This window comes from Rhineura floridana, chromosome 5 (assembly GCF_030035675.1).
Source record: "Rhineura floridana isolate rRhiFlo1 chromosome 5, rRhiFlo1.hap2, whole genome shotgun sequence".
Taxonomy (NCBI): Eukaryota; Metazoa; Chordata; class Lepidosauria; order Squamata; family Rhineuridae; genus Rhineura; species Rhineura floridana.
The window spans coordinates 135,632,950-135,660,351 of record NC_084484.1 but is presented as its reverse complement, the minus strand read 5'-3'; the positions used below and the strand labels follow the sequence as shown (position 1 = coordinate 135,660,351).

The window sequence follows — 27,402 nt, the reverse complement described above, 5'->3', positions numbered from 1 at the left end:
TGGGAAGGAAAGTTGAGGGAGAGATTTAGATGCACTGAAAAGCATGTCTCAATTTTCCCCGTTTGGGGGAGTGCCAGAGGATGGGAGTGCTTAGGATCTCATCTATTTTCCAACACATCCCCTTTTGGCCTTTCTAACATCAGACTTTGGAGGAGCCAGTGACTTAGGGGAGATGAACTCCAGCATAAGATCTTTCTCTCCTATATTGGAGTGGATTATCTGATATATCCTGTAGTCCTGGGACGTGCTCTGAAAGACCATAGTATTGCACCCTTGAAAAAGGACATAAGGAAAGACAGTTTTATTTGTGAAAGATTATTACTAATCTTGAACTATAAATGAGTGCTATATTAAGAATAAGACTGTAATGCTCAAATCATTTACTCCAGAAACAGCTAAAAATGCTTTATCTCCCACTTGGTTCCTATCTGGCTATGTTCAGAACTGTCAGTGCTAGTTGGAATTAAGTCCAGCTCTGGTAATTCATAGTTCATATCTATGAAAAGATGCATCAAGAACATGTTCAGTGTCCTATCCATAATTGGTCAATGAGGAAATGGTTAGGTCCAGGGCAGAGGCAACAATGGGGATTTGTCATATTGAAAAGAGATCCAGAAACACATGTTCCTAAAGCCATAGCTCAGTAGTGGAGCATTGACTTTGCATATAAAAGGTCATAAGTTCCCCAGCATGTCCAAAGAGAGCTAGAAGAAACTCCTGTCTGAAATCCTGAAGAGCTGCTGCCAGTCAGTGTGAATGATACTGAGCTAGATAGACCAATGGTCTGAGTCAGTATAAACCAGCTTCCTATGCTCTTCGGTATCAACATTAAAATTCATCCAACAGAATGAACATTCAGTAATCTCTGGAAATTGTTACGGTTTTGCCGTTCTAAGGTATTATCATCCTACAGGAATCTGCAGTCTGAGAACTGTACGAAGAACAATCTCCTACGTTTTAGAAGCAATTTCTTTTTTCAGAATTGAGCAGTGGTGCGTCTATATAATGGCACTTGCTTCCTATCCTCAGTAAACACCTTGTATTCCTCCAAATACGTTGCTTGACATCAACATAAGGCAATGCATTTTGGGCTGTTTCAGATGGCCACCATATGTGAGGATGGGATCTGAGTAGCTCCCACAGAGCAGTGCTACTTGTGCAGATGAGTATTCCTTGGGGGAAGTGAAAGGAGGGAAAGTGGAACAATAGGCTGAAAGTGAAAGTATGCATGCTCGCAACGCACTTCACATTCACAGAAAGCCCCCACACATACAGAAAGCATTTCCTCATACACAGAAGGCACACATGCACACAGACACACACACAGTATGCTGTGCAGAGTCAGAAAGCACCCCACATACAGAAATAGTGCACACATACAGAGCCCCTCCCCCATCTCTATTTGCTTTTCTGTGGGGTCTGGGTAAAAGGTGGAACCTCTAGAATTGAAACAGATTCTCTTTAATTTGCATAACTTTGTGTGGTATCCCTCAGAACTGCCATCAAATTTAAAGCTTAAATTGATGACTGTGGTCTGCACACTAAAAACCATAGATTTATTTATTTTATTTCATTTCAAGTGCTTGCCAGTACCGCCATAACACAGTGTTGTGGATTGTTATAAGGAATTCACACACACACAAACACCATTGTATCATAGGTAATCTCTGTGTCCACTGATGAGTTTTGTGATTTGATGGTGGTTTTGTTGGTGTCCTGTGTGAAAATGGGGGGGGGGTAATTAGATCCATGCTTTTGTATCACAGTGGCACTGGTGGACATTGGATCTGTGGTTTTTACTGAACAGTCTACAGTAACCAAATTATACAGCCACAAGAATGGCTTACAAAACTTACAGTCCTGAACTCAGAAACACTTGCTTAACAGCCCTCTTAATTTTCATGTCTATACACAAAACAGTCAGAGAGAACTGAGAGTTCAAAGTGTAAAAAAAGAGAGAGAGAAACCAGAGCCATTTTTGGACTTTTTTCTGTCAGAGTTCTCGTAATCTGTTGAAATTAATTAAAAATCAACCATGTTCACGGAGTACCTGTAATCCTATTACTGACCTTGCCCCATACTCTGACCTTCATCTTCTGCAGTTTAAAAGTTAAAAAAAAATGCCTGGTTGAATTTTAATTAATTTAAAAAAATTAGCATTGAAGTCAAATATAGTGTTGGGCATGCTCAGTAACAACCAACAGTCAGTGTTCTAAAAGCCAGACTTACAGCTGCTTGGCTTGCCTAATCAGGGCCGCACCCACACCAGACCTTTATTTCACTTGAGACAGTCATGGCTTCCCCAAAGATTCCTGGGAAGTGTAGTTTGTGAAGGGTGCTGAGAGGAGACTCCTATTCCCCTGAGAGAGCTCCAGTGGCCAGAGTGGTTTACCAGTTCCCCACTCTGACTGATATTTTGTGAGGGCAACTCTCAGCACCCTTCACTAACTACACTTCCCAGGATTCTTCGGGAGAAGCTATTGCTATCTAAAGGAAAATAAAAGTCTGGTGTAGCTGTGGCCATGGATAGCTTTGGTTTAAATTTGGGTGGGAGGCTACATGTGCCTGCTGTAGAATACAAAGATGGAGGAAATCCTGAAAAAGAATGATACTGTTCCCAATGTTTTCCTTTTGAAAAGGAAAGGGACTTCTCCTTTGTCCAGTGCCCACCCATTCAATGTTCTCCCCTTCCCTTCTTGCCCTCCCCTCCTCCTCCCTCCTATTCCCTCCCCCTTGCCCCTTCCCTCCCCCTTCCTTCCCCTCTCCCTTCCCCTCCCCCATCCACTTCCAATCCCCTCCTTCCTCCCTCCAACATCCCCCTCCCCCATGGTCAGTTTTACCATCCTAGGACTATGACCTGGGAGACTAGGGTTCGAATCCCCACAAAGGCATGAAGCTCACTGGGTGACCTTGGGCCAGTCACTGCCTCTCAGCCTCAGAGGAAGGCAATGGTGAAACCACCTCTGAATACCGCTTACCATGAAAACCCTATTCATAGTAGTATTCATTGAAGGAAGTAGGAATCGGCTTGAAGGCAGTCCATTTCATTTTCAAGCATGATTGCATGGGAGTAAATCCCATTGAACTCAATAAGTATGTAAATGATCAAACCTGCCCTCTCCTCCTACCTCCCATCACCTCCGTTTTGCCCCTTCCCTCCTTCCTTCATCCTTCTCCTCCACTTCCAGTCTCCTCCTTCCCCCTCCCCCTTCCTCTACTCTCCCCTCCTCCTCCCCCATGGTCAATTTTACATACCCTAGCCATGATTGCATGGGAGTAAATCCCACTGAGTTCAATAAGTATGCAAATGAGCAAACCTGCCTTTCTTCTCCTTCTCCCTCCTCTCCCTTTTTCCTCCCTTCTTCCTCTACTCCCCTCCCCTCTTCCTTCTCCTCCCCTGCCCACTCCAGCCCTCCCTCCTTCCCTCTTCTGCTCCTCATCCCCCCCCAGTCAGTTTTACATATGCTAAGCATGATTGCATGGATGTAAATCCCATTGAACTCAATAGGCAAGCAAATGGTCAGAACTGCTTTTCTCCTCCTTCCCCTCTCCTCTCCCTTCCTCATCCCTCCTTCCTCCCCTCCCCTCTTCCTTCTTCCTCCTCCCTTGCACACTCCAGACCTCCCTCCCCTGTGGTCAGTTTCACCTATCCTAAGCATGGTTGCAGAGGAGTAAATCCCACTGAACTCAATAAGCATGCAAATGATCAATCCATTCTCAGCAAACTTGCACAGGATCCCATTTCTTACCTCCTGGATTTAAAAGCAGAGAAATTCACTTAGGCAAAAAAAACCCTTGCGGTTTAAGAACGTAGCTATAGTCCACAGATATTTCTATCAAACTTTAAAAAGCAGGGAAATTCGGTAGCTATAGTGAATGCACCAGGGGAGCAAGAGACCTGACCTCCTCTCTGAGATATTGGACTGCCCTACAAATTTGTCAGAATGCAAATACAATTTGGGTTGGTCTTTCACAGTCTAATCCACTTGCTGTGTAGCTTGGAAGAATTTGGTAACACGTGCCTCTGAGCATATGGTGAGTGGTGGCAAAACCTGCAATCAGCCCATATAACAGAAACAAGACATGTGCTGTGCTGATCTTGTTTCAGCAGAGAGGAAGCGACAATATTAAAACAGTGGATATAGTACAGATAGTCACTTTAAATATTTTTTATTTACTTTGCAATTTTAGTGAAGTTTCCTATAGGAAATCATTCTCCTTTGCTTCTGTTTCTGTGAATATGTGAAGTACAGCAACACTTTGCAACACTAAAAAAAAAAGCTCCAAAAACAATTGTGGAATAATGGCACTGATTATTCTGCAGAATAGTTTCCAGTGAACATGAGGAGTGTCTCAGTTTAAACAAGATAAAACAGTGGAAGGTGAAATATATTCTAGCAAAATTCTAGGTGTGCTCTATGTTTTTAATTTACCATGACCACCTTTCCTTAAGTGGAGTGGTTTAAACATAGCAGGCTGAACACATGCATCTTGGGCAGGCCAAGTTTGTTTTTTCCAACAACTAGAGTCATTGCTTAAGTAGCAACATATTGTAATCCGTCTGATTTTACATCAAACTGCAGTTTCAGATTCAACTGTTAATGTGCCCAAAATAGAAATAGAGCATACCCTCCAGTTTAAATGCAAAAGGCTGTCTTCAACATCATATGACAATTGACCAATGAAAAGGCTTTGAAATTAATAAAAATAAATTTGACACAGATTTCTAGGATGAATAATGAAAGAAATATAATTTTCTAGGTTTTTTTTTCTGTAGAAACAGTAGTAACACAGAAAAGAACCAAAGTAAGAACACCAACTAACATACAAAAATGTAATTCATCTTTGGAGATGGCAGGTGTTGCCACCACTCACCACCATATGCTCAGAGGCACATGTTACCAAATTTTCCAAGATACACAGGAAGTAATTGGGCTGTGAAAGACCAACCCAAATTGTGTTTGTATTTTTACCAATTTGTAGGGCAGTCCGATATCTCAGAGAGGAGGTCAGGTCTTCTCTCCTGGTGCATTCACTATAGCTGCCTACTTTCCCTGCTTTTCAAAGTTTGATAGAAATATCTGTGGGCTATAGGTACGTTCTTAAACCGCAAGGTTTTTTGCCTGTTAATGAATCAAACTTCAATTTGATGGTCATTCTGGTGTCCCATGTAATAATCATGAAACTTATTATCTGTTTCTGATTTACTAATCTGGCCATAGCAACCATTTCATAAAATGGTAATGTCACCCACAGCACCTTTTCTTATGGTGGTGCTGATGGCACTTTCTCTTAATGTGCCCAAAAGCTAAGGATAGAGCCCCTTGACATAGGTATTTCTAGACTGCAAAAAAAGAAGAGTGGAAAAAGTATATTCAGATTAAATAGATTTTTCATGTGCTCCAGTTCACATATCAGTCTTTGCACAAGCATATTTACTTTTATTCCATCCCATCAGACCAACTCATCCAGCCACTCCTTTAATTGTCATCTTGCAGCAGCCATTCCATCATGTCATAATAGAGGGGAGGAAAGGGGCAACAGGGCTTCTCCACTGGCTCAGCTGAGAGACCAGCAACATTTGTTCCCTTTGTCCTTGAACTCATTCCATTCCAGCTGATTGTTTTAAGAACTCTCTAACAAAGGACAAGTGTCTTGAGTTTGTGTTTTTCCTCCTCCCTCCTCCTCCCAATCCATTTTCCTTTTCACTCATATCTTTTAGATTGTAAGTCTGAGGGCAAGGACCCTCTTACTGTTGTTATTTGTAAGCTACTCCAATAGCCCTGAGGAGTGTGGTAAAAATGCTTTAACCAAATAAGTCTTTCAAGATTTGTCAACACTGCTTCTTAGCACTGGCAAATCTGGAAAGAGTTTAGTCTGAATAGAATATTTTGCTTCTAAAGCACAGGTCTCTGTACATTTCTCAGACTGCAGATATCTGTAGCCTGATAAAACTTTAGAAGTGGTCTCTTTGCCATCCTACCGAAATAAATGAGGGCTATAGTACAGTGGTGGAGCAAATGGGCTAAGGATTGCAGCCAGTTAAATCACTGTCAGTACCATAAAATGTGCATGCTATCACAATGCTCTTTTTTGATCAACTTCTCTATTTTAGACCTACTTTGGATTATGTATAATATCTAGTCAGTTTGCCATATTTTGTTTGATCAAGGCACTCCATCATCGTTTTCTTCTTTTGTTTTAGATGATAATAGGGAAAATGTCAGTGACCAGGCAAAGCTAATAGTGGGAATCGTGGTTGGTCTTCTTCTAGCAGCTCTGGTGGCTGGTGTTGCTTACTGGCTATACATGAAGAAATCAAAGTAAGACTTCACTGACAAAACATTTTATTGTTTATAAAAGATACGCTCTTGGTACCCAATTTACTTTATACAGCATTCTGAAAATGTAGGTAGGAGTGTGGATGTGCTCACACAGTCCATGGCTTTGTGTATATTTATTCAAAACATTTTTATTATGGCAGTTTGCAAGGTTAACAAAACTACAAACACATAAAACCACAGACAAAAGATGAGCCAAAAGAACTTTAGAAGCCTGTTTGAATAGAAAGGTTTTAGCCTGCTGCCTAAAAGAAAGCAGTGATGATGCCAGACAAGCCTCCTGTGGGCAGGACATTCCAGTCAGGCTGCCACAGCTGACAATTCCCTCACTCTAGTTGCCACCCACTTCATTTCTGACAGAGGAAGCAGATGGAGAAGGGCATTAGTGGGTGACCTTAGAGCAGCCTTTCCCAACCAGTGTGCTTCCAGATGTTGTTGGACATCTCCCATCTTTCCTGACCATTGGCAATGCTGGCTGAGGCTGATGGGAGTTGTGGTCCAACAACATCTGGAAGCACACTGGTTGGGAAAGGCTGCCTTAGAGCATGGCCAGGTTGGTATGAGTAGATTCTCTTCCAAGTACTTGGGTCCCAAGCCATTTAGAGCTGATACATGTACACTCTCATGTAAATATGTACATGTGGAGAGACTGAGACAGAGATGAAACCCTCTGCCTGTTCTTAATGATCCCAGTATCTAAGGCAGCCTTTCCCAACCAGTGTGCCTCCAGATGTTGTTGGACCACAACTCCCGTCTTTCCTGACCATTGGCAATGCTGGCTGAGGCTGATGGGAGTTGTGGTCCAACAACATCTGGAGGTACATTGGTTGGGAAAGGCTGATCTAAGGCAAGGATTATAGCCTCCAGATGTTGCTGGACTACAACTTCCATCATCGCTGACCACTGGCCATGCTGGCTGGAGTTGATAGGAGTTGTAGTCTTACAATATCAGGCATGCCACAGGTTTCCCAACTTGATCTAGGGTAAGGAACAGGTTGTGACCCCACTGAACAATGTCCCAGACAGAAGCTATTGAGAACCAACCCAACTCCTACTGTTTGCATAACCCCCCATTTTTCATCTGCATAGCTTTTCCCATTGTTTTGTTTATTTGTTATGCTATTGTAAGAGAGAATGCTGGAAACTAGCTTTTACACATATCAAAAAATATAAGAACAAAACTGTTACTTCTGTAACTTTAGATATGGAAGTAGAGTAAGCATGCTATGAAATATGCATAAATAAAAATGAGGAGTTTTTTACATTATTGCAGTCATCCCTTGATAACCTGAAATACTAGTGATTGAGATTAAAAAGCTGTATGTTGTCAAATGATTGTAAGGATGGATTTAGGATGGATTACTTGTAATGATTGCAAATATTCCATGATAGCCTGGGCATCTGAAGCTTTCATTACACAGTGGCATGCATCACATCTCATAACAGTAATAGTTGCCCATGGAACTTCACACTGATTGTAATCAATCACCATGTAAATGGCTTGTCATCCAGTTGCCTTATCTATCCTTACTTGAGCCTGAATGCGCATGAGCTTGCTAGAGGCACCAACCTTGCAGCAAGTAAGGCTTGTCTCTCTCTCATGAAATTTTTAGAAGGAATGAGCTGGTATGAGATAGAAGATGGTTGTTCAGATACTTTCTCTTCTAGAAAATGCTATATTAGAAATAATACAGTATTTGGGTAATAGAGAGAGAGGCATGCGGTGTAATTAATTTCAAGGAAGTTGTATTTTCCAAACAGTGTGCAAGAACTTCTGTTGTTTGGGAGGTTTACATACAATGTATCATGATAAGCTCTCAAATCAATGTCAATAGAATATGTTCCAACTATTTGCTTATTTGTAAACTAAGTCCTCTTCTACAGGTTCAGTTTTGATAGTAAGAAGTGTTCTCACTTACTGCAAGTAAGTGAACAATTACTAACTCGGGGGACTTCCTAGTTAAGCTTGTTTTACTTTTTGTAGGAATAAAAGGGTATGCCCAAACAGAGGCCATTTCAGTATTTTTACTTTCAAGTTTGACATCTCGTTCCTGTTGTTGATACACGTTCTAATAATTTAAGTCCAGTGATAACTGCCTTGCTTTGAGTACTCCCTTCCCAGGACTGGTATAAAACACTTAGTGTCATCCAGCAGGGGCTACCTTTCTGAAGGCTGCTTCCCACATTGTTCACTATGGGTTCTGTAATGGATAGACTTCACTTTGCTTGGCAGGGATCTGCTGCAGATCCACTGCTGTTATGCCTTTGGATCTAGCTGCTGAGAAAGCACAGTTGATTAAACCCTCTCCCCACGTGTAACCTGCTTGTTGTGGGTTCTTTTTTCATATTATCTTTACCCTGTCTTCACTCTAGTCTCCTTATGCCAATGTATCAGTCAAGTGTTACTCAGTCAAGAGCAGAGTATAATATGGGCAAAGGGCAATAGTGTATTAGAGCAGATTGTAATATAGGGGAGGCTGCAGCTCAGTGGTAGAACATCTGCTTGGCATGTAGGAGGTCCCATGTTCAATCCCAGGCATTTCCAGGTAAGGCTGGGAAGCCCTCTGCCTGAAACCTTGGAGAGCCACTTCCATGTACTTGAAGCTTCCCTTGCCTATTTGGATCCTTTTTCATCTCATCCCATTGCCTGAGCTCCTCAGTTCTCATCACTGAGAATGAGTAACACTAGCTCTTTTCCAAGAAGAAACATTTGTCTTCTCAAAGGGAGAAGGGGAGTGGGTTCGTGCTTGCTAGCCCTATGCCTGATCTTTATGCATTGATTGAGACTTTAGAGCAAAGCCTACATATGTACATGCTCTACTCATGTAGGGTCTATCTGTGTAATCTGTGCTGAAGGTGCTTGGACTATTCAATCAGCAAATATCTACATAATATAGGAGGAAGGCAGAGTAGGAGGAAATGATCCAAATAGAAGAATGAATAAATCTCTGCCACAGTGAGTTTGTTTAATTTACTTTCTAGAATGTCCTTTCTAAGAGTAAAACCAAATCAATGCTGGCCTTGTTTCCGCATTTCATTTCATCCTGCTTCTTTGAAACAGAATAAATGCTGATTTTTACAAGTAGCAGGAGGATAAACCAGTTTGTTAGTCAGTTAAAGGGAACAGAGAAAGGGCTGCAGCTGTAGAGACGTAGGTGCCCCTTTTATAGCAGGGATGGAGAATGTTGCCCTTCTGATGTTGCTGGATTACAGCTTCCATCATCCCTGCCAATTGTCTGTGTGGCTGTGGCTGGTGGGAGTTAGAGTCCCAACAACATCTGGAGGACCAGAAAGTCCTCATCCCTGTTTAAATTGTATATTCCTATGCAAAGGAACAATTCCTCCCATGCTTAAATCGACTGTAGTTCCTCCTCTCAAGGAATACTGTGTTTGAGAGTAGTACCCTATAATTCCAAACACACATGACTGTGTGTCACCTGTTCTGACCTGACCTTCTGAGGCTATGGATGCTCTAAGAGTACCATATCTCCCCGGTAACAATACATGGTGTAACAGTTCTCTGACCACTATTGCCCTTCATTGGCTGCTTTTTATGAAAGACAGGGAAACTCTAACATGATGATATTGTCACATGTTGTGTTTTAACTATACATCATGGGAGCACAGTTCATTAGTGGTTCCCGTGTTGGTAGCTCTCACCATAACTCATTTAGGCTACAGGTATCTCAGCCTCTTCTTGTCCCTGCAATCCACTGCTTTGCCTTTTGCTCCAGAACCTGGTCTGGGTCCTCCATCTCCTATAACAGCCAAGAATTAATTGGTCGCTATGTCTTGTCTACATGCTGAGATTACTCAGGTATTCTTTCCATTATCTCTCAAATAGCCCATTCTCCTTTCTTTTCAGGTTCTCTCTTCCAGATTCCTTTTCATAAATGTCTGAAAATTGTCAGCTTGTATACCTGCTGTCCATTGCTGTGCTGAGTTCTTTAGGTGTAGGGATATATCAGTGCTCCATTATAGCAGTATGAGCTGTGGAAGCTTACTGATGTCCTATTGCTGTGATGGCTTCCAGTGCTCTGTATCAGCACAAAGTGGTGGTTTGGGGTGGAGGGAGCAGCGTTGCAACAAAATCGAAAAGAACACTACAGAATGCTGTCAGTTGTTCAGACTCATAACAAAAGGAAAAATTGGTTTTATTTTCATGGTGCTTAAAACAGATAATGAAGCTCACAAAGCTTAGACAGATTATGTTGGGAACTAAGTGAAATTATTTGTTGTTAAATTATAATTACTATACCTATAACTTCTGAATAAAACCTAATCAGTTGAATTATCACTGCAGGCAGTATTTTATTTTCGGCATAAATTTCTCTTAATGTAAATTATTGTTGCTGCTTTCTGTGGAAAAAGTGGGGGCATACTTAACAAAATAAGGATTAGAAATTAATGCCCAAATAGATGGAAATGCTGTCCATTTTGAAAATGCTGTCCATTTTTGGCGCAATGTATCAGTTACAAATTTTGGTGTCTGCATAGGCTCCCCCTCTCAAAACAGTTTTTCAACCCACCATTGAACAATTATTCACATGATCTCTGTCCCCAAAGGGATGTCAGCGGAGAGTCTCAGAAGGAAGCAGCACAGAACATTCAAACACTCCCGAGGCAAGAAAGTTACTTCTTTATGTGTGTTGTGGTTTGTAGAATCTCTATTGTCTTGTCATACCCCTATATCAGGCACTTAATATAGGGCCCTGAGGGATGCTCGGTCCAGAGGGATAGTTTTCCATGAAAACATTTTGTTTCTATTGCTTAACTGAAAACAAAATATATTCAATATGGTCCCTTTAATTGTCTGTTAATAAGTGCTGATAATAAACATTAGCCTTATTCAGGTATTATACTTGTGTATACAATCAACACACAAAGTAGCCCCTCACCCTGTCTGTGCATAAAGCGGTATGCACCAAGTCTTTTACTCAACCAGAACAGATGGAAGCCTTTGTGTGTACAGCTGTATACACAATGGGCCCCTCCAAATGTTTGCACTGTATGTGTGTACACCAGGTAGAAGGATTACTCTGCGGTCTATAGCATGGGCTGAGACTATTTAGCATGACCACTAAATGATGATTTTACACGTGAGTATAACATCAGAATAGGGCTTATGTGCACTCTTAAACCAAAAGGTGGGGGCATACGTGAAACGATTCTGTTTGAATGAGATGCTGGAAGACTATCCTTTCTACATCGGGGTGTTTTTTTTTTGTCTGTAAAAGGTTAAAGGTCAAACCTATAATATAAGTAAGGTACAAAGAAATTTCCTCTGGAGGCAGTAGTCAGGCATTTTCTAGACACACATCCCTTTAGCTTCACTTACAGATAATTTCTCTCAGCCTGGTATAATACTATAAAAACAAAGCAAAAAATGGCCTGTTTTCTATATGTAGCTTGGCTGAAAACTAAACTGCAGCTACTTTTAAGATAAAATGCACAGAAAAGCCTATATCACTCACCCAGCATCCTTAATCATTCTTAGTTAATTGCTAATTTCTCATTAAAAGATATTTCTAATGATGCAATTACACATATATAGAGTCTCTTTCCAATGTTGTTGATGGTAAACTCAAAAAATGAAACATTTTAGCTTATTATTTCATATACTTGTTCATCACGTCTAATGTTTATTCTCTATTGCAGTTTTATTTATTTAATATCCCACCTCTTTTTCATAAATTCGAAAGTGACATACATAAGATGGTAAAGCAGTTGCCTATTTAACTACACTCCAATCTGATTAGCTTCATCACATACTTGCAGATGTTATTGGACTACTGCACCCATCATCCCTATGGAGTCTAACAACCCCGCCCCCATTCCTATTTAAAACATTTTTCTTTTGTGGAACACATTGGAATTGTTAGATGAACTCTTGCTTTTCTTCCATACTAAAAATTTCACCTGCGGTACTAATCATTACAGCTGTGCACTTCTCCCTCTTCCAAATCCAGCACTCCAGAATGCATCTGACCCAGGACAATCTGGGGCTGACATGACTCAAATCCAGGTCTCCTCACTGCCCATCCACCCCTCCCTTTTGACAGCCTCAGATTGCTCCAGGTGGGCCTGACCTGTGGCTGCCGCACCCAGCTCTGCCTGAATCCTGTATTGGCATGGTGCAGCTCAGAATCTGGCTGCTGTAGTTGCACAGCCCTGCTGATCATACTTCTCTGGAAGCTAATTAGGGTAACATTTGGACATACTTCTGTGTCAATGCTTCTACCATTATTAGGGAGGAAAGAGAGAGAGAGAGTACCTTTTCCAACAGTCTGTGGAGATAAAGACCTTTTCCAGCAGTTCTTTTATTGTGCATCCATGATAATTTGTGCTCATGATACTATTGGGGCAGTCATACCCAATCCTGCTTTCAAAGAGGTCAGCAAGCAGGGAGAGGGTCTTGTAGTTGAGGTGGTCTCTAACTTGGGCCTGTCCTGCTAAACTCCTATAAATTTTCATACTACAAATATTTGGGGGTAGGGGGAGGAGTTGTACTGCATTTGTTGCACACTAGCCCCTCCAGACGACGGGGGGGGAGCATCACAGAACAACTAACAAAGCAGAATAAATCCACCACCAATGCACTATGATTATGTGAAGATCATGTTGCAGAATACACCAGCACCCCACTAAAAAAAAAAATAGCCCCAACAACACCAGCAGTTTGGAGGGGCCCAAAAGCTTTTAGATAACTAGAATCATAATTTGGAATACTTTTTCAGATTAGTGATATTGGGGGGCGAGAGGTATCCTAAGCTGATGGTGGTATTACTAGTATTCATATGAAAATGTCAGATAATATTAAGGGCTGAGATGAAAACTACTGAAATTAAAAGATTTTTCAGGGCAAGTGAATTTAGGCTCCTCAACAGGAGGTAATTTCAGGGGCAGGGGAAAGTGTGCAGTATTCCAAGGGCACACTTATTTTTTATTTATTTATTGGATTTATATCCCACCCTTTCTCCTAGTAGGAGCCTTATCAAGGTGTTGACTGTTTATCTTGCTTTGTCTATAATGGCAGCAAGGGAGTTCTTCTGGGCTCTCAACCAGCAGTGACACGCTCTTCCCAGCATTCCTCTGGAACGACACCTAGGATAGCTATGTATACTTGCTCCAGAATTACATTGTTTTGCATCAATACTTTATGTTGATTTTTATTATGTGAGCCACCTTGAATGGGTTATACTTAGAAAGGCAGCCTACAAATATTTTTAAATAAAACAAATATCCGCATCACGTATCCAGGGGTACTGGTGGAGGCAGGGGAGAATAGTGGGTGGCGACAACATTGAATTCCTGCTCAGACCCCCTTCAGTCCATTAAGGATTGCACCACAGTAAGCATGTTAACCCTGAAACATTGGGAAAAATGGCCCTCCTAAATTTTCGGATGGGTTATCTTTCGGGATGGGTTATCTTTCAGGAGGGGGTATTTAGCCCTTGGATAGATTCTACCACCCAACCCACATCAGAAGGCCAGAAGATGACAAGAAAACTTATAAGAAAATAATTTTTGTGACAACAGAAGGAAAACAAAAGAAAAGGTAGATTGAGTCTATCATCTTTAATACCCATTAATGTAATCAAATTATACAGCCACAGCCATAACTTTCCATCTTGGGAAAATAGCAATTGCTACAATGGTAGAAGTGTGCAATATTTTCCCCCTCCCCAAAAAAAGAAAAAAAAGAAATCAGACACTCTCCAGTGCTATATATACTCTTGCAAAGGACTAACTTCTCTGGCACTCAGTTGAATTTATTATTACTGCTTGGGCCAAAGGTCATTGCAGATATAAACAGAAGAATTAAAAGAATTAAGACATAGAGCTGTTTACAATAGATGTAACTATAAAACAAGAAATCTAAATACTTAAATAAAATTAACATGGAATTTGATCACTTATAACATTAAAATAGGTTATAATGTAAAATCAGAGCATTTAGCAAAAACATTAAATCAAGGCATCCCCCGAACAGGCAACTGCATTATCAGCGATAATCAAGTTTTTGATGCTGTCAAAGCAAAAAATGAGACCCTATAGGTTATAGTGATGTCTATATCAGACAAGAGGAGATCTTCTCTTGGACAGAGTTAAAAAGAAGGCAAGACAAAATAAAACCAGAAATTTAGATCGAGGATCTGATCTAAACATGGACAAAACAGCAAGTAATGAGGCAAGTCTTCAATCTCCGGAGGCTAACTTCTCAAACATCATAACACATTTCGTTAATATCCTAAGGGTTTTGCTTAAGTCTATTATTATTATCCATTTTTCTGTCTAACAAATCTCCATATTCTGGATCTTGCAATATTAGTAATAGACAGATAAAGATAGGTTAAAGAAATGCACCTTCTCTGTAGTGAAGAAAGGTGCAAATTTACTGCCTTTCTGTTATTATGGAGTTCCCATAATGGAGTATGTTGCTATTTGTTCCCTTCATTCTTGTCCTTTATAAGCAATCTTGTCTTCTCTATAATAATCTTTGAAAGAAATATTGGTGTCATTGCTGTGGAGATATGGGTTGGGAGGGGTGGCCGTTGAAAGTCAAAAATGACATTTTCAGCATGTACTCCTGACAATAAGTTTAAAATTCTTGCACTTAGCTTTATTGCTTTATATTATAGTTCTCTCTGTGTGTGTAATTTGAAGTAATGAATACTGATGAGCTTTTATATGGATAATGCAAAATCTTTGGGGAATGGATCATAGGACCTTTCCTCTGTGCACATGGGTAGACTAGGCAAATATATACTATGTGTATTTATAAATAGCATATCAGAAATGTACCTAGTATCTACTTTTGTTTCATCTCTTCCATTTCTTATGTAGGACTCCAAATTTCTGCAATTTGTATTAAAAGCCCACAGCAATGCATCATCCCAGGCTATTGTTCATTATTGGGGATAGCAAGGGAATGTCATTTAAAAATAGTTAAACTTCCAGAAACAGAAACCTCAAATATAGTCATTGAGAGAAAATAGTGTAATAATAAAACAAACCAAAAAAAGGTATGAAAACTTAAAATATGTATAACTTAAAAGGATAAGCACATTGACCAGTATCGTATCCTAGTACAAACATGCTCCATGATTTCCTGCATAATTAAATCACAGAGCTGTTGTTCTAGATAAGCAGGCAAAGAAGGGGGGTACCAAGTGAAACAGAAGCCATGAAATAGGCAAAGTCTGAAGATAAAGGATGCCATCCAACGGTGACTTTCTGCTAGCAGAATGGACTTTTGCTTGCACATCACGCCTTTCCCTTTCTGTCCATCCCCCTGCACTCCCCAAAAATCTGCTCTGGGGAATTGGGAGGCCCACAGGAGCAGATTGCAGGGAGCTGCTTAGGGAGCTGCATGGGGAGGAGAAAAAGAGGAGTTTATCTGTGCAGTGTTGCTTATCAACCAATGCTTGGAACAGATTCAACATTGCTTTGAATGAAATATGACAAAAAATAGAAATTTCTGTTTGTCTTGTAGAAGAGTGAACTGCATTGGGCATATTGTTTCTTTTAATGAATGTTTCCATCTTTAGCATCATTTTGAGGCTTTGCTTTTCTCCATACCATTTATTCAGTATGGTGCAACATCACTGCCACTTAGTAATATTCAGCATAAGCGAATGGCACTTCAAGAAAAGCTTGCCAGTCTTCAAATACTTGAGTCCCATTTGCTGCCCACCCACCCCGAAATTGAGGACCTCATGAAAGTCATTTAAGTAGAGCCCATTTACAAGGATAGTCATTGTATTAATGGCTTTCTTTTAAAAAAAATTGCTATCAGACTCAAAATCTGACAAGAGCAAGATCCAAAAGGCAAATCCTAAACTCCTAGGGTTATATTCAGCGTAGCATTATAGGAACAGTGCAGGGATTTCTGCTTGTGCAGTGGAACATTCTTCCCTTCTCTGGAACAGATTTGGAGAGGGCGCACAGGAGGAGGAGAGAGTGGAAAGTCCTGTTGTGCAAGCAGATATCCTTGTGCTAATGGGACACATTAGTTGAATACCATCCCCAGCAAGTTTATATCTTATTTCTGGCCACAATGATGCTGCAAAAGCTTAACCTTAATTTTATGGCAGGACCCTTAAAATGTGACTAAACATATAACAGGACTTGGGAGTTGGATTTTTTTTTCTATAGTTGTTGGAAATTAGCCCCTATTCCTTTCACTTTCCCAATTGTCACAATTAGATTCCCTATTCCTGATTTGCGTTGATTTGGTCTATGTGGTAAGAATATTATGAAAAACATACAAAGCACAATAACAACCATTATTCCATTATCACAGTACCAAGAAAAACCAGGTTTTTCAGCTGAAACATGATGGTAAAAAGATATGCCATCTTCCTTTTCACATTTTCCTCCTCTCTGCATGGTGAAGGCACCACACACAGAGAGAATCAGCACAAAAATGAACATGTGAAACCATCCTTTTGTTGAATAAACTGACAACAACAACAACAACAAAGATATTACTGTCTGCCTAGTCTTGGGATTGTTGAAATGCCTTGTGCAAATTCTGCTGTTTTAACCATTAGGTCAAAAAATTATAGTAGTTTTAAATTTAGAGGAAACAGAATTCCAGTAAGCCTTGGAAACCTACTTTGTAGCATGCCTATGCTCTTCTATGTAGGCTATGCATTTGAAAAGTTAAAGTAACTTCATCATTCTTTTCCAAAGCCATGTTGCACATAGACATCATCCCATCACAGCTGTTTTTCTGCAGAAGAGGTGTGCATGCGTTAAGCTCCCTTTGGCACAAGGGGTTTTGCTTGTATCCCTTATATGGATTTGTGCATTTGCATTTTAAAGCCTAAAGTCTTTAAAATGTTATCACACTAATACAGGAGTCTTTCACCTTGGCAGACTGTGAAAGCTTCTTTTCCATAGGAGGAATGCCATCATGCTGGATTATAGCTCGTCCTATCGTCCAAAGGCAAGAATGTTTCTGAAGTCAAGACTAGGGCGTCAGGCCCCTCCCACTCTCCAGTTCATTCTTGCCTTTCGTCCCTGCAAGATCTTTAGCTAGTGACTAGATAAGTTTTTTGTCTTTGTGTGATAGAGGGTGGAGTTTTGTGTACGTTGTTTCGTCTCGTTCCTTCCCTTTGTCTCATCCCTTACCACGGTTTGTGTGTTGTGTGTCAATTTCCTTGTCAATTTCTCATTTTCCCGGGGGTGTGTTTTTTACTCCCAAACTACAGAGACCGCGGCTGCGGTCTCTTTCCTCAGTGGGGCCAGGAGCTGCGGCGGCAGCCTCCACCCCCCCTTTTTTTGTTCTACCGATCCTCCTTTTGTGCCCTGACGATTAGGAGCCCGCGGCTGCGGCTTCTTTCGTACTTTATTTTCTCCGGTCCTTTTGCCATTTCCCCTTGTGCCTTGACGATCGGGAGCCTGCGGCTGCGGCTCCCTTCGTCGTTCATTTTTACGGGCGGCGCTTCATTCGCCCGTCAGGAGCCGATGTCTGCGGCTCTTTGCCTTCCCCTTTTTTAGCGACTTCTCTTGTTTGGGCTGCCTTGTCTCTCTCGATCATCTGCGGCGCTTGGTTCCTCGCGGAGTCAGTCCCTTCAGCCCGCGGCTGTGGCTTGCCTGTTGGCCGATTCTCTTCGGCTTCGGGAAGTCAGCTAGCTGTCCTGCCTCCTTCACGAAGTCTTTTTCCAGGCTAATTTTTTCAGCCGCGATTACCTTCTTAGTCCTGCGGCTGTATTTCTACCGTGGGCGGTTCCATTTTTACAGTTAAAATTTTTTCCCACCTTGCTCATTTCTTCATACAATGGTTGTTGCTGGGCAAAGTATCTGTCATTTTTGTTCGAATTTTCCCGCTCTTTTTACGGGCGCCATTTTAGTGGCCGTTTTTTCCCGTCCCTTTTGAGAACCCACTAGTATTACAAAAGGGGATTTTTTTTCCTTCACGGGTTGGGGTTTGCAGAGCCCAGGTTCTTGTCAGCTCCCTCTGTGTGATCTGCTCCCTGTTTATGTGCTGCAGATAGGATTTTTACCTCTACATAAGTTCCTTTACCAACCCCATCTCTGAGGCTGACCCTGGCAACCACTGGGTTACTGTGGATTTCTACAATCACTGCAACTACTGTGCACATGTGACTTTTCATCAAATTTACTAATACTGCCATAACAGTGCACCAGGCCACCTGTTAGTGTGCAAGACTATTGAAAATATACAAAGCTATTTGGACTATACTGTGCAAGTTGTGCAATATCACCTTTCCTCCAAGTGTACATTCTGCCCCATCGTGACAGTGTACCTACCATCAGCCAGTGCATTCTGCCCCAGTCGTGTGCCGTGTACTGTGCATGTTCTAAGACTGTTCATAGCGTACATTCTGCCCCATCGTGGCAGTGTACTTTGCCATCTGCCAGTGCATTCTGCCCCAGTCGTGTGCCGTGTACTGTGCCTGCCCGGGTCTGTGCATTCTGCCCCAGTCGTGTGCCGTGTACAGCTACCCTTATTATCTATATGATGGCAGAACAGCCAGAGACAACCCAGGCAACCAAGCCGATACAACAGCCTGTGACAAACCAGATGACCAAGCCTAAACCTCCTAAGGCGGTCAAACATAAGCACTCTAAAGCGGTTGCCAAAACCAAACATCTTAGCCACAGCACAATCAAGCGGCCCTGCTATGTCTCTGTTCCAGTGCCAGAGGACTCAAATCATGCACAGTTAACTACTCTCTTTCATTCTCCTGCGGCTTCCTCTGATGAGGAGGACTTTCCTGGATTTTCTGTACAGCCAATGTCCAGCCAACCCAGAGCTTGCTCTTCTTCACTACCTGTGGGGCCGTCTACAGTTCCGCCTATCCAAGAGCAACCATCTACATCTCCGGGACTACAGCTTTCCCACGAGTTCATTACACAACTTCAGGGCATGCTGTCCTTTTTTACTCAGAGTCAATCATCTTCACAACCTCCCGCTATCCCTCAACACAGCGGGGTTCAAAGTGTACACAGTGAGACAAACCCATCAGGTTCTCCAGACCCATTTGACGTTACCAGGGGCAGGTTCGTTGATGACGCCTCTTTTGATGCAGAGTCCGCATTCACGCTGCAAGACCAAGCGGACGAGTGGAGTGACCATTCGGAACCAGAGCCAGAAACCTCCTATCGCCTCTTCGGCTCTTCAGATTACCAGCCCCTGGCGCGCAGAGTCTTGAACGCCCTTGGTCTTCAATCCACTCCAACTGCAGCTTCCACTCCCGCTTTAAAAGGGGCCAGGGTCTTGAAATCCCCTACGCCAGCTGAAAACTTCCTCCCTGTCCCAGACCCCATCGCTAAACTGGCCAAGGACGAATGGTCCCACCCCTTACAGGCACGCCGATTTAATAACATTGTGGACAGACTTTATCCTTTGGCCCCGGACTTTTCTACCAGACTGGCTGTCCCTAACATCGACGAGCCTATTTCCAGTTTAGTTTCCAGGTCCCTCTTGCCGAGGGAAGGGGACTCTCATCTAAAGGATGCCACTGAACGGAGACTGGACTTTGCTTTACGCAAGACCCATGAGGCCATCGCCTTTTCCATGCGTGCATCCACATCTGCCTCTATTTTCACCAGGGCAGCGATGATGTGGTTAGACGACCTCATCGAGGACCACAATCCAGATCCTGCCTCCCAGCGCAGATCGCTACTAAAACTGCGTAAAACAGCTGCTTTCGTGGCCGACGCCACCTTGGACGCAAATCAACTAGCAGCACGCGCCCTGGCGGCTCAGATCGTTGCCAGACGGACCCTCTGGCTTCGTCACTGGCAGGCTGACTCTACTGCCAGAGTTAATCTTTCACGAGCACCTTATGCAGGCTCATTACTTTTCGGGGAAGAGGCATTAAGGGCAGTGCTTGTCGACCCTAAGGACACTCGAAAGCCTGTCTTGGCCACCGTCAAAAACGTTGAGCGCAGACCCTTTAGGCGTTTCGCTTCATATCGCATGTCTCAGCCCTTTCGGGGAGCCCGGCCCGGGGGACGAGGCCGTGACTTCCCAGCATTTGACTTCCGCTCCACCAGAGGAGGCTGGAATAGACGTTTCCCCAGTAGAGGTCAGTACCAGGGCCGCAGAGGCTACTCAACGTCCTCATACAGGGGAGGGTCTCGCCAACGCAGACAATACTAAGGCAATACCAGTTGGGGGCAGATTGATTCTATTTGCCGAACTTTGGCTACCTCTGACTCAGGTCCCATGGATCAGAGACCTCTTTTGTTATGGATATGCAATTGAGTTTTGGGCAATACCTCCAAACAATTTTCATCCTTCCCCTTGTCCCAGGGCACTAGACAGGCGCTGCATCATGCAGACTGCGATACAGCACCTTTTGGACATAGAGGCGATAGAGCCAGTCCCCAATGCAGAGAGGTCGGAAGGGGTGTACTCCCTCCTATTTGCTGTGCCCAAACGCGATCTCTCATGGAGGACGGTTTTGAACCTCAAGTTCATTAACCGTTTCGTAAAGTATCGCAGGTTCAAAATGGAATCCCTCCACTCCATTACAGACAGCCTGCAAGAAGGTGACTTCCTTGTCTCTATCGACCTAAAGGAAGCGTATCTCCATGTCCCTATTTGCACAGCCCACAGGAAATTCCTTCGTTTTGCCTTTGGCTCCCAGCACTTCCAATATCGAGCAATGCCGTTCAGACTCTCGTCTGCCCCGAGAGTATTTACCAAGGTGCTACTTACCCTAGTGGCTTACCTCAGGCTTCAAGGGGTCCATATCTACCCCTATCTGGACGATCTCCTAATACGCGCAAGGTCTAGGGAGCTTACTCATTGTCATCTAACACTCACGCTCCATATCTTACAGGCCCACGGCTGGCTAGTCAACTTCGACAAAAGCCATCTACAACCAACCCAACGCCTGCAGCATCTAGGGGCAATGTTAGACACACTGCAAGCGACTGTATTCCTGTCCCCAGATCGCATCACCGCTATCACAGACATCGCAAGGTCTCTGATGCACAAATCTTCTGCAGATGTCATGCTTCTAGCCAGGGCTCTCGGAATGTTGGTATCCACCATCCATATTGTGCCATGGGCTCGGGCACATATGCGCCAGCTACAGTGGGCCCTGTTGCCATTCCAACACGGCATTGCCAACTCAAACCATCGAGCAATCCCCGAGTCCCACACTGCGCTTGTCTTTCCGCTGGTGGACAAGAGTACAACATCTCACCCAAGGCACTCCGTTCAGAGAACCCCACCGGACTGTCATTACCACCGATGCCAGTCTCCTGGGTTGGGGAGCCCACTGCAACTCCCAGTTCGTTCAGGGAGTTTGGAACACAGCAGAACAAACTCAAAACATCAACTGGCTGGAACTAAAGGCTGTCCACTTAGCTCTGCTTCATTTTCAGTCTCTCTTCCACTTGGACCATGTCCTCATTCGAACGGACAACACGTGTGCCAAATCTCATTTAAACAGACAGGGAGGCACCAGGTCCAGACCTCTACAGAGCCTAGCTTCCATCATATTCGACTGGGCAGAACAACATCTGCAATCCCTCAAAGCAGAACATCTCAGAGGAATTTGGAATTTCACAGCAGACTGGCTCAGCAGACAACAAGTCTTTCCGGGAGAATGGAAACTTCATCCGACTGTGTTCCATCTTCTCCAGCATCGATTCGGCCCCTTCTCAGTCGACCTGTTTGCTTCCAGTCGCAATTGCCAGCTACCCAGGTACTTCGCTCGATACCTGGACACGACAGCGGAAGCGGTGGATGCTCTGTCATTGCCGTGGCCGGAGGGACTATTATACGCCTTCCCTCCAATACCACTATTAGCCAAAACCTTGCAGAAGGTACGTCGCGAGAGGGCACAGCTGGTTCTGATAGCACCATATTGGCCCCGTCGACCGTGGTTCTCGGATCTCCTGGCACTGTCGGTGACGGATCCCTGGCCACTCCCAGTCAGGCCAGATCTCTTATCACAAGGCCCAGTATGGCATCAGGACCCCAAGTGGCTCAACCTAACAGCGTGGCATTTGAACGGGGACATTTGAGATCGGCCGGCCTGTCAGATGCTGTTATTGACATTATTTTGGCCTCGAGAAGACCATCCACCACTCGTATATATCAGCATACTTGGGTAGCATTCTCCAGGTGGTGTCAGTCTCAACACATCGATCCTTCCAAAGCTACAGTACAACAAGTGCTGCTATATCTTCATAGGGGCCTCATGTTGGGACTTAGACCCAACACATTACGTCGACATGCGTCCACCCTGTCGTCCATTCTTTCAGTATCTTCCACTGACGCCCCTATTGCCTCACATCCGTTTATCAAACGCTTCCTTAGAGGCACTGCTCTACGCTCGCTGGCTGTAGCTCACCGTTTTCCATCATGGAGTTTGTCAAAGGTTCTACAGGCCTTACAACGTCCTCCGTTTGAGCCACTCAGGACTGTGCCTTTACGTCTGTTGTCTTTCAAGGTCCTGTTTCTGATTGCGATTACATCGGCGAGAAGAGTCTCGGAACTGGGCGCATTGTCTTCTGCTCGCCACCTCTGTGTCTTTCACAAGGATTCTGTTGTGCTGAAAACTGATCCTTCATTCCGTCCCAAGGTCAATTCAGTTTTCCATTGCAACCAGGACATTGTTCTACCTTCATTTTGTCCGAATCCTACTCATCCGCTCGAGAAGGCTTGGCATTCGTTGGATGTTCAGAGGGCTCTCAAGACCTACCTGTCCAGGACCCAGGATATACGACAGACTGAGTCTTTGTTTGTATCCTTTCATCCAAGGTCTATGGGGCATAAAGTAGCTAATTCCACCTTATCCCGCTGGTTGCGTGCATGTATTACCTTAGCCTATGAGTCCCTTAAGATTCCAGTTCCGCCTAGTATAACAGCTCATTCCACTAGATCAGCAGCCACTTCGGCTGCTTTTGCTACTAACGCTCCTGTTGCCGATATTTGTAGAGCTGCTGTTTGGTCTACTCCACACTCGTTCATAAGGCATTATAAAATAGATCGTTATGCCTCTGCCGATGCCTCATTTGGCAGACGAGTTTTGCAACAGGTTCTTAATGACGACTAGTATGTGGGTGGTCCCTCCCGGTTATGGGCTGCTTTGGTACATCCAGCATGATGGCATTCCTCCTATGGAAAATGGACCATTGGTCTCACCTGAAGGGTGATTTTCATAGGAGAATGCCATCATGACCCTCCCAGTTGGAGGATAACTACATAATTTTTGGGATGGTTTATATATTACAGTTCGTCATTATATTATATTATATTACATTAAATTTTAATTCTCTAGTGAAGTCAAGACTTCTATTACTGTTTTCGCTAGGTTAGAGTCAGATATTATTAATGTTACTATTATTATGTTATGTTCTTGCTGCTAGGCCCGTTGGCCTTTTTTCCTGCATGTTTAGATATATCTCTTTGGACTCGCTGCGAATGAACTGGAGAGTGGGAGGGGCCTGACGCCCTAGTCTTGACTTCAGAAACATTCTTGCCTTTGGACGATAGGACGAGCTATAATCCAGCATGATGGCATTCTCCTATGAAAATCACCCTTCAGGTGAGACCAATGGTCCATTTCACATGTAATGAAAACTTTTGTATAGTATTACATTTAATCTACCTTATTCCTTCACTCAGTTAATACATCTACTTTTATATAAAAGCAAACTTACTGGTTTAACTGAGCCATAACTCCCTTTTTCCTTCACCAATTTTGAATAGTTAGGGCATTTCCTGACATAGGTGTTTGTTAGTGTCAGGCATACTGAATCAAGCCTGAAAGGGATTGTAGTGATCCTTGTTCTGACCAGCAGGAAGTGCCTGGATGTCTATAGTAGCTCCAAATATCAGCATAAAGATATAATTCGCTTGCTTTGGAAACATCTGATTTCCCCTTCAGAAAGGCAAGCACCAGCTCAAGGGAGTTACCAGGGGTGGAGGGTGGGGAGAGAGAAAAGGAACTAGGGGCCATAGCCTGCCAAAAACTCAGAATTGTGTATTGTGGTGTCAGAGGATCACTAACCATGCCATCCTTTATATGTTTACTCAGAAGTAAATTCCAGTATGTTCAATGACTTTTACTCACTTGTGAACATGTTGAATATTGCATCTTATGTGGGGCTATGAAAAAGGCAAATTTTACACATCTTGTCTTGGAGAAAGGGTCATCTGGAAACCAAGGCAGGCGCAGTCAAGGCATTTTGTATGCATGAAACATCATGGAGATGCCAGTATATGAAAAGGGCCATAGTTTTTCTGTTCCCAGTAGGTGTCATACGTAATTAATAGAAATCCCACACACAAATCTACTTCTTATGCAAAAACAGAACCCAACCAGTCTAGACAAGGGTGTGTATTCTTTAAAACAGTGCTTTGTAATTTCTCATTAATTATCATTTTCAACTGTATGATTTAAACTTCAAAAAGGCAACTAATGCACAAGAAGGGCTTGCCATATTGATAAAAACAGCACTTTGATGTTAGCAATAAAACCTTCTCAAGGAAACCTGAAGGAAATCTTGCTAATTAACTTTTATGAAGAAATACAAATTATTACAGCCAGCATAACTTAATCATGTGTAAATTATAAATGAGAGTGACACATTTCAAACTCAGTTGTCACTAAGCATGTACAACATTATTGCACAGTTCACTACATTAAGGTATTCGGTTTGCCAGTGTAGCTATACTCATGTAATGATAGCTGAACTATCAAAATCCTCTCTCTTTTAGAGGCAATGTTGTGCATTGATCCAAATGGTAGGATGCAACAAAAAGTAATAACAAGGCAACATATCACATTATTGTTCTTTCCAATTTAGGTCAGCTTCAAAACATGTAGATAAAGACCTTGGAAATATAGAGGAAAACAAAAAGTTAGAAGAAAACAATCACAAACCGGAAGCTTGAGAGAGTGAACGTCAGTCACCACCATTCCAGGTAGGTGTGAATAACTTTATAATGTATCTTTTCTGTCCTTTGCGTATAGTTTAAATGGCTTTTAGTCTCTACATTGCTTAACCAGGAGTTTGTGCTATTTATTTACACATCAAGAGGAACCCAGGTGCTGTACAACATCTTTCAATTGCTTGTTGTGGTTTTCAGTGGTTGGAAATGAGAACTGTGCTCTTAGAATATATTTGAAAAACAGCCAACAGTTACCATATGAACAATAGACACACTGTTAGCAATAGAACAACACTGCCTCTATCTTAGACATCCCAAAACAACTACAACCCTCCGAATATATTAGCATAACACAAGGAACTACTAGGCTAAGTATAACCTCCTGTGTGACTCCTTCCTGGTCCAGTGTGCCTGTTTTCACTAGATATAAATTACTGGCTCAAACAGACAGTTCTGTCTGCCCCCAATCACTACAGTTTATCTGTATATCTGAATACAGACAGAGTTCAGTGTTATTCTTTGCAGCTTTTATCATTTGAGAGAAAAGTTAGACAAATATCTATCTGTGATTAGGGATGGAAGAGAAATTCAATTCAGTTTGAATTTAAACCCTAATTTATCAGATTCACACGTTCTGAAACATGAGAACACAGCCATCCTTCAAAATTCGCACTTATCCCAATTTTGCAATAGTTCTTCAACTAAGCAATGTTTGAAAAAATGCCTTTAAGGGAAAGTGTGCATAAAAATTAATAGTGAAAATAACATAAAAATGCATTATGTTGGGAGAAATTGCTTGTAAAAATGTGTACATTAGTCAAAACTGCTTACAAAAATGTGTTTAGTGAGATAAATTCTCACTAAAATGCTGGAGAATTTTCAAGAGGATTTTTTTTTTAAATCACAAATTATTAAAGAAATGTGAAGAACTGAATTCAGGACTGGAAAAATAAGAAACAGAGAACCAAAACTGACAGATCCTTCCATCCCTTCCATGAAGCATTGCATCTAGGGTGTCCTGCTTCAAAGCAGTAAGATGGACTGGATAATCTATTGGGTTCATTCTGACTTGACAGTTCTATGCCCCTATGAGGAAGCTTTCTTTTCAAAAACCCTTTGCTAGCACTTTCTAGAGGTCACTGTCAAAGAAACAGAGTAAGAATAGATTTTAATTCCATACTAAAATCAGAGTTCAGAAAAAAGGCATTTCAGAGTGATAATAATAATAATAATAATAATTTAATTTTTGTGTCGCCTATCTGGCCAAGGCCACTCTAGGCGATGTACACAATTAAATTCCAGTAAAATACAATTTAAAATACGATTTAAAATACATAGCAATACAATACAGTCGACAATAAAGGATTAAATTACAGCATAAAACAGTATGTAAACAACGGGCATTCAGTAATAGTGATAAAAGCTTAGCCCACCCCGGAGTACCACTCACTCTGAGACAACCACTGGGACAGACTTAAGACATACAGGACAAAGAACTTGGGTGGGGGAAGAAGAGCCTGCTGGGTCAGACCAGTGGTCCATCTAGTCCTGCATCCTGTTTTCACAGTGGTCAAGCAGATGTCTATATAACATTATAAGCAGATGGCTTATAAGCAGGACCTGACTGCAACAGCACTCTCCTCGTCTGTGGTTTCCAGCAACTAGTATTCAGAAGCATACTACCTCCAGCAGTAGAGGTAGAAAATGTTAGGAACAGCCACAGCCGACAGGTCCAGAACTGATTCAAGACTCAGTTTCTTAAAGCTACTGCTTTAAGAAAGCTATAGGGACCGTGATTTGGCTAAAATTGGGGTAGGTTGAGTTGGTGGGTCCTGTTGAGTTGGTGGATTCTGTAAGGTCTCCCAACCTTTTTTCCGTAATTTCAGTGGCTAACGATGAGATATGTCCAGAGTCAGCACTCAGGAGAGTTGGAAGTAAGACCAAAGAAGTTAGTCCAAACAATAAGCACAGTTAGCACAAAGTGTTGGACAGACTGAACTCTTATGTCACCTGGAAAAGTTTTGTTATGTGTACCTAGCATATTATGCCAAATATGTCTGCAATGTTTTTCTGGACTTGGAAGAGAGGCTAAATCTGCCAATTATGGATCCAGAATACTCACTTTGGGTATAGATTGAAGTTTAAAATATGTTGTAAGAATGTACC

General features: G+C 42.4%; 2 protein-coding genes across 6 annotated transcripts in view; both read left to right on the top strand.

Annotated features, from left to right (window-relative positions):
* The window catches only part of ALCAM (activated leukocyte cell adhesion molecule), a 240,776-nt gene extending 215,507 nt beyond the window's left edge, over positions 1 to 25,269 (top strand). For 3 of the 5 annotated variants that reach the window (XM_061628143.1, XM_061628142.1, XM_061628147.1), the window contains 3 exons: positions 6,206 to 6,323; positions 10,908 to 10,964; positions 25,152 to 25,269. In XM_061628143.1, coding sequence (XP_061484127.1) covers positions 6,206 to 6,323; positions 10,908 to 10,964; positions 25,152 to 25,239 — 263 coding nt within the window. In that variant the 3' untranslated portion in view covers positions 25,240 to 25,269. The remainder of the gene's footprint in view (positions 1 to 6,205; positions 6,324 to 10,907; positions 10,965 to 25,151) is intronic. The other 2 variants (XM_061628146.1, XM_061628144.1) reach the window with 1 other exon arrangement.
* Positions 20,327 to 23,886, top strand: LOC133385943 (uncharacterized). The gene is made up of 2 exons (XM_061629538.1): positions 20,327 to 20,407; positions 21,167 to 23,886. The coding sequence occupies exon 2, from the start codon at positions 21,239 to 21,241 to the stop codon at positions 23,393 to 23,395; it is 2,157 nt and encodes a 718-aa protein (XP_061485522.1). The 5' UTR covers positions 20,327 to 20,407; positions 21,167 to 21,238; the 3' UTR covers positions 23,396 to 23,886.
* Positions 25,270 to 27,402: the final 2,133 nt, after the last annotated feature.